Genomic DNA, 8,047 nt, shown 5'->3' with positions numbered 1-8,047 from the left:
ATGGGGTCAGCTCTCACCCAAGGGCTCAGGGACCTTCCACTACCAGGCCAGCCTGTCTCTGCCACTTCCCTCGGGCCCTACTCTCATCTTGACATCCCCTGCCCAGGTCAGCTGTTGACCCCTGACCCCGGCTTGACCCCGCTGCCCCCTCCCCGCCCCCAGGGCGGTACCTGAAGTAGTAGACATCGCTCTTNCCCCCCCCCGCCCCGCCCCCAGCCCCGCCCTTCCGGCCCCCGCCAGCCCTGGGTGCGCAGAGCCCGGAAGGCGGGTAGGGCCCGGAGTCATTTGTGGAGGAATGTCAGAAGGACTGCGGTTGCTTCATTTCCTGTAGGGTTAACCTCCCTCTCTGTATGATTTTACCTACGTATGCTCCCCAATTAATGAATAACAAAATAGCTCATTTTATATTCACTTACTCGATAATTCATTTAAGGAGGTAATAGATACCCGATACCCCCTTTCTCTCTCTTCTACTGAAACTTGCCCGGAAGCTCAGATTGAAGAAGTGAGTCAAAGTGCCCCATTAGATGGATATTACTATCCTGCAGAGGCTGGCATCTGAGTTTAGGTCCCTGGAGTGATTACTCTCCTGCAACTTTATAAAGTTATAGGAAGAAAAATGACAACTTGTAACATAATCCCTCTACTTCTACAGGATTTACCTCTAAAGTCTCCTTAAAATGACCAGAATCCATGAACCCATCGAGAATTTACCATATTCCTGAGGATTTTTTTCATAATTTAAATTTCCTTGTGTAATAGCCTTTGACAATTATCAGTGGCCTTTGGCTTGGTAAATACTCCCTTATGTTGAAAGACTAACTTAACCCACTGTGACAACCCTTCAGGAATCTAGGTGGAATTCATTTGGATCTGCCAACTCATCATTCAGGATTGGGTTTAAAAGAATAGTGCTAAATTTATTAAGAAAACGGATTTAAATTCCAACGAAGCACATTTTCGATGTGTTGCTTAATATTTATAGAAATGTAGTATCAAAATTCAAGATAGGTGATGAATTGTTTGGAAGACTGAAACATGTAATGCGCATTTTATCAGATTGATGACCAATTTCAGATTTTGTACACAGAGGACCTAAAAGTTGAAGGCCAAGTTTATAGAAAAAAAAAAGGTCAATGTAAAATAATAGTAAATCAAAATGTATTTGACTTAACCTTTGCAATATATGCAAAGAAGCACTAACTTGTACACACAAACTTGTCTGTCTCTGAGCTTAACTTTAGATCTCTTTTGATGTGTTTGAATTGAGATACACTAAGTTACCGATTCCTCTAGGAAAACGTTTTAGAAATGTGTCTGGCAAAGACTTGGAAATTCAAGTCAAATTCTCAGGAGAGTGGTCAGTTTTCGGGTTGTCTTTTTAGAAGTCATCTTGTAAAAGTGATCATTGAAGGAAACTCTGCAAGCAAATAAGATCTCCAAGGAAGAACATACATGGTAAAAATAAATAAATAAATAAATAAATAAAAAGTGAACCAAGAATTAAATCTTAAGGAACACCTACATGTAGGCTCACGTAAAGAAAAAGTCAGAGAAAACAATGCAATCAAAGTTTGGATAACAGACTGTAGAGAAAGGACTCTGATATTCCTTTATTTTTTTTAGAGGCAGTGGTTTTCTTCTTTTAATGAAATTTTTATTTTAGAACAGTTTAGATTTATTGAAAATCGCAAAGATAGTACAGAGACTTTCCAAATATTCTGGACTCACTTTCCCTATTTTTAACATCTTATAATTAATGAATCAATTTGTCACAATTAATTAACCAATATTGATATGCTATTATTTTTTTTTTGCTTCTTTGTTTTTTGTTTTTTTAATATAATTTGTTGTCAGATTGGTTTCCATACAACACGCAGCGCTTCTCCCAACAAGTTGCCCTCCTCAATGCCCATCACCCACTGCCCCTTGATTTTCCTTTTATTAAAACTAACCCTTTAATTAAAGCTAAAGGATAAACATGAGAAAATCTGAGTAAAAATGGTGGTTAAGACAAGAAATGGGAAAATAAATACTTTTGGAAGTTTTAATTTTTCCATGCTGTGTCAAACAAGGCTATAGAGATCAAATAATAAAATGGGTATAAAGGCATGTTTGTTTGTTTTAAATGTTTATTTATTTTTGAGAGAAAGAGAGAGGGTGGAGGGGCAAGGAGAGAGGGGGAGATAGAGGATCTGAAGTGCGCTCCCAGGCTGATAGTAGCAAGCCTGATGAGGGACTCAAACTGACAAACCATGAGATCATGACAAGAGCCGAAGTCAGACGCTCAACCACTCAACTGACTGACCCACCCAGGCACCCCCAAAAGCATGTTTAAAGGAATAAATCACTATGAATTCAAGGTTATTGCTTTGACTTCTACTACCAGATGCCCTTTAATAAATCATAGTTTAATGTTTCCTCTGTTAAGAAAAATATCATTTAGGTATTTCAAAAGCTATTTTTTGTCGCACTGGAATTTTTCTGCTGTAATACCATAAAACAAAGTATACAAAATTTTTTTATTCTCCCACTAAAAGAAGAAATAAATCTAATTAAGGAAGCAATAAATCCTTCCCAGGTCTGGATTGAGACCTTAAAAGTATTGAGATTAGATGTTAAATACCTAAGGGATAAATCATATTGTTCCCTTAAAATATTGGGCAAATAATACACCATGTATACTTATGGGAAAATGCATTTTATATCACTCCTTGATGAACAGCAACACTGTTTCTCTCAAGCAGTAGAGCTGTGACCAAATTTTCAGTTTCATCTCTCTTACTGTAGAATAGGTCTTGCTAGCTTCACTTTATGGCAAAAGTGAAAAAAACCAAGGGAGAATTATGTGTGAAATCTGGTCCATTAAGCAAACAATAGAAATTTAACCACCCTGGAGATCTCTGTTTCCCAGGTGTAAAAGCAGGTGCCCAAACACCAACTGTCACCCCTGGAAATCTATCCATTCTTTAAGGTGTTTTCTCCTTTATTGTTTACCTGGAAAAACTGAAGTTAACCTTTAAAAAAAAAAAAAAAGTAGTTCCCAAGAAAAACCACCATAGGTATTACTTTGCGTTTTTAGTAAGAAAAATAGAACAAACTCAGTGAATGAAACAAAAAAGACCTGCTTAGGGGCGGGGGAAGTGGAGGTTAATGCCTATTTTAAGATCTGTATATTTTATTGCCAAATATATAACCTACATTTGAATTCATGAGTTTAATAATATACTCAGTAAAAAAAAAAAAAAAGGATTTAAACATTGAAAACCTTTACTTTTCCAGTAAGCGTATTTGGATCAAGGGATGACAGGGGCATCCCTTTCTTCTTTTACAGAGTCTAAGAGGCATGGTCAGAATTTACGAAGACATTAAACAGGGGTGAGGGCATAGCCAGAAAACATTTTTGAGCACCAGTTAGCAGGTTTTATGATTCACTGAGTTGGCCCAACTACTGTTCACCTAATTCCCAGCTAAAATGAAATGCTGCTGGCATGGTGTATCAGGGGGCAGATTGACACTTTCAAGTACATGCAGTATAAATAAAGATTTTTTTAATTGCTTTCCACTTGGAATGACTACAGAGGACTCTTACACTGCATAGTTCAAACTAAAAAGAGAAGAGTTAATTACTTGAAAGGCAAGAGAAAACAAGGAGAGGTAGCTTTTGAACCCAAAGAAATTTATATAAGACAGTATCTGGTGCTTTAAAAGTTTTCTTCTTCTTGTTACATTAGCCATAGGTAAGTGGCCAGTGTTAAGTGTTCAGGATTAAGGGATGGAGAGATGCTTATATGACTTAACTTCCTAAAAATAGAAAACCCAGTACTACCACTGGAAAGAAAAGGATCTTTAGGTTTTAGAGCCCCGAGGTATGACTTGACATGGTAAAGAGTGGTTTTTAACCTTAATTCTGGTGCAAAGCACATGATCCATGAGAAATAAGGGCTGAATATGTCTGATGTTCACGAGTGGAGGAGGAGCATCAACGAAGTAAATGGAAAAACGCACCTTGCCACGGATTTCATACCCTAAGTGGCTTTCACGTATGTTTCTAGAAGTACCAGAGCTAGGATTTGAGCCCAAGTCTCCCGACTCCAAGTTCAGAGTTCTGTCTGCTTAGCTCCTTTCAAACTGCTCTATTGTATCTGGCTTCTTCACTCTTGAATTTGTCCTTTTGTTTCCAACCCCCACCCCAGTGCCTTTCTTTGACTGACTCCTGCTTATCTCTGAGCTCTTAACTTAGACATCACTTTCCTCCAAAAAGCCTTTCCTGACCTCCCCCAACTCCGTCACTCCTGCATCCCCTGGGTTGTATGCTGTGTGCCACACTACTATCAGTTGTTTCCCCTCGTCCATTCGTTGTAACTAGTTTTTGAGTTGTTTTTCCCCATCAGCCGAGAAAGCTGATCTTCATGTTCACTACGGAATTCCCAGTGCAGAGTATTAACAACTGTTCTAGTCAGAAAATATGATTAGGTTTCCATATCCCAAGAGATACTTAACAATAAATTTGACTCATTAAAAGTGAGGCTTAGGAGTGCCTGGGTGGCTCAGTCAGTTAAGCGCCCGACTTTGGCTCTGGTCATGATCTCACAGTTTGTGAGTTTGAGACCCGCATTGGGCTCTGTGCTGACGGCTAGCTAAGAGCCTGGAGCCTGTTTCAGATTCTGTGTCCCCTCTCTCTCTGACCCTCCCCTGCTCATGCTGTCTCTGTCTCTCTCTCAAAAATAAATAAAATATTTATTNCGAACCCACGAACCGCGAGATCATGACCCAAGCGAAAGTCGGACGCTTAACCGACTAAGCCACCCAGGCGCCCCAAAAATAAATAAAATATTTAAAAAACTAACTAACTAACTAAATAAATAAAAGGCAAGTCTCATAAGAAGAGCAGAGCCAGAGGATGGAGACCTTTAATGAACTTCCCTCCTGAGCCACTGAACAAAGTCATGCAACTATCTCCAGGCTGCTGTGTTGTATGGGCAACTAGACCTTTTTTGGATTAGGACCCTGTTGGTTTTTAGACTACTAAAGCAGGAAGCATTCTTTGCTAAAATAAAACAATTCCTCCCCTCAATGAGTTGCGCATATCTTACTGAAAACCGGGCAGCTCCCAACTTTAAAACCCCTGGGCAAGAAATGGCAAATGGTAGAGAGTCAGAGAGAAAGGGAAAGAGCAAAAGAGCAAAGCAGAGTAGTTGGTAGGCTGTGCCAGTAGCAGTAGCAGATCGAGAACAATCTCCCTTTTGTACTCTGAGGGAAGGAAACGTGCTCCAAGGGATCACTTCTCATTCAGCTCTAATTTTTCTTGCCTTCTCATTCAATATACTCTTCCTTGGCAATGGCCTCTGCTCACCAGATTTAGCCACAAGAATTGCCCTTGCCCCGTGATGCTAGCATGACTTCAGCAGCATTGGCAAGATCATCCTCCTATAAATACCCTATAGCAGTTCTCCAAATGAAAAAGAGAATCACACTTCTTGGCTACTTTTGAGGTGCTGAGGGGCCCAAAGCTTGGTACCCCAGCTGTCTTCAACTCAGGTCGTTCCTGAAAAGAGAATCTAATCAATAAATAAGAAACCGAATAAGAAAGATGATGTCCAAAATAGCTCCTTTCTCATGGAGAAAGTCTAGGCCAGAGGGACTTATCTTAGTGTGAGAGCTGAATGGGCTTGTTACTGAACCCCAAATTTAATAGACTAACCTGCTAGCTTAGGACCATACTATATAAAGTGTCCCCCTCCACTCTTCAGGGGCCGGTCTTTCTCTTCCTCTTTATAACATGGCTAAGAACAATAGAGAACAAACGGGCAGGGCAGGCAGCAAAATGCCAAGCAGAAGACAGAGAAGAAGGGACTGAACTGCAAAGATCCTGTTCTTTACCAAATTCTCCATTTATTCTGTCTCTGCAGGGAATTGAAGCAAGAGACCAAAAGTGTCTAGGAAAAACAAAACAAAACAAAAACATCTATCTGTTTAAAAACAAGAGTAGAAGAGACATTTCCTTCTAACAGTATCATTTTGAAGTGCTGAAAATTGTTCCTTTAAATGTTATGTTTCAAAATTTTATATGTGTTGTGTTTTTTTTTTCCTGAGAAGTTTGGAAAATATTCAAACGAGTTCACCGTAAACTTAAGAATCATAACTAGATGACAGAATCTGAATGGTCTGATAAGAGAGGACAGAATACTGCCATAATATTTCTGTAAAGGGAAGCAAGTTTTGAGATTTCTCTGGGGTATATGTCGTAGAGGGAATGGGCATGGGGTGGGGAGGAAGGGGAGGGAATGCAAGGAAAGAAATGTCATTGTAGTCAGGTCTCGTTTTTGCCTAATCTTGCTTTATCATGGAACAGATGAGATAAGGGAATAATCTCTGAACATACTTTGAAATGGAAGCCGTTTGTGACCAACTTGAGAATGTGGATTTTCTCTGCCAGAGAAATATCACTTTAGAATATACATTATTTAATCATTCAAGATGTACATGAATGGGGGTGAGGAATAGGCGGCTGTTGCAGATAGAACTTTCTGCATGTCCCTTGCTGAGATAATTGGATTATAGAATATAGAGAGATAATTAAATTTTGTTAATATTTATTTATTTTTGAGAGAGAGAGAGAGAGAGAGAGAGCGAGCATAAGCAGGGGAGAGGCAGAGAGAGAGGGAGACACAGAATCCAAAGCAGGCTCCAGGCTCCGAGCTGTCAGCACAGAACCTGATGTGGGCTCAAACTCAACAAGCCCTGAGATCATGACCTGAGCTGAAGTCTAACCCTGAGCCACCCAGGAGCCCTGAGAGATAATTCGAATACCAAATGTTCCTACTTTGGTGTTAGCCTTGCCTGCATAGCCAGAGGCAGACAGTGCCATATGTCATTTCCACCCCCTAGAAGCTGCCCAGGGCCCCAACCACTGATTTTCTTTCTTGCACTAACATTAGACTATTATCCCTGGATTCCTCAGCACAGCAGCCTGTCCTTAACTCATTTGCAAATGTTTTCTCTCACTATCATTTTGACCAGACCCTTCCCCCACCCCCATTCTTAAGTCATTATGGTCTCTTCTCACTGCATCTTAATCAGATAAAATATTTCAACTGATTACATTTCAAATGTTTCATCAGGTTGATCCTATCCTACTTCTTCTTAATAGAAAGATATTATTAAACTATTCAGCATTTATCCTCAAGTTTTCTTCTAGGTACGTAAATGCCCTGCTTTCTGTGCATTATACTGTTTATTTATTCTTTCAAGACAGTCTTAAAATCTTTCCTGTCCATGAGCACAGAGCTTCCAAACAGCTTTCTCATGTTTTATTCTTTAATGTGGGCAGCCTAGAATCTCTAAGCATTTGGAGAAAGCCCTTAACATAGAAAAAAAGGGGGAGAAGGGGCGCCTGGGTGGCTCAGTCGGTTAAGTGTCTGACTTCAGCCAGCTCAGAGCCTGGAGCCTGCTTCAGGCTCTGTGTCTCCCTCTCTCTCTGCCTTTCCCCTTCTCTCTCTCTCTCTCTCTGTCTTTTTCAAAAATAAATGTTAAAAAAATTAAAGGAAAATAGCACTGAACTTCTTTGAGACCCCTGAATGGATCAGTCGGTTAAGCACCGTACTTTGACTCAGGTCGTGATCTCACAGTTCATGGGTTCAAGACCTGTGTTGGGCTCTGTGCTGACAGCTCAGAGCTTGGAGCCTGCTTCTGATTCTGGTCTCCTCCTCTCTCTGCCTCTTCCCCACTCAGGATCTGTCTCAAAAATAAACATTAAAAAAAAAAAAAGAATACCACTGAAATTCTCAACAACACTGAAAGCAACAAGGAAAAAAATGCCTTTAAATTTTTAAAAATTCATTTTTAAACTAGAATAGTCAAAAACTATTTTTCAGGACTGCAAGACAGGTCTCTAAACATCACTTTCGCAAGGGGTCTTTCCCAGGAAGCCACTGAAGGATGTGCTCTACCCAAACAAGGGAGAAAAACAAGACTGAGAAAGCTGGAGGATCCAGGGAAAGATTTCTGTAACCCAGGAGAGAGGTCAGAGGATGCCCAGGATGAT

At 40.1% G+C, this 8,047-nt stretch overlaps 1 protein-coding gene across 1 annotated transcript in view; it reads right to left on the bottom strand.

The window, feature by feature from the left end:
• Positions 1–8,047, bottom strand: part of MBD2 (methyl-CpG binding domain protein 2) — an 88,867-nt gene that overhangs the window by 64,557 nt on the left and 16,263 nt on the right. The window contains exon 3 of the mRNA XM_077777557.1: positions 171–242. Coding sequence (XP_077633683.1) covers positions 171–242 — 72 coding nt within the window. The remainder of the gene's footprint in view (positions 1–170; positions 243–8,047) is intronic.

The sequence above is a fragment of the Crocuta crocuta genome, unplaced genomic scaffold, assembly GCF_008692635.1.
Source record: "Crocuta crocuta isolate KB4526 unplaced genomic scaffold, BGI_CrCroc_1.0 scaffold36, whole genome shotgun sequence".
In the NCBI taxonomy this organism is placed as follows: Eukaryota; Metazoa; Chordata; class Mammalia; order Carnivora; family Hyaenidae; genus Crocuta; species Crocuta crocuta.
Note: the sequence above shows the minus strand (reverse complement) of the source record. Positions and strands in the feature narration are given on the sequence as shown.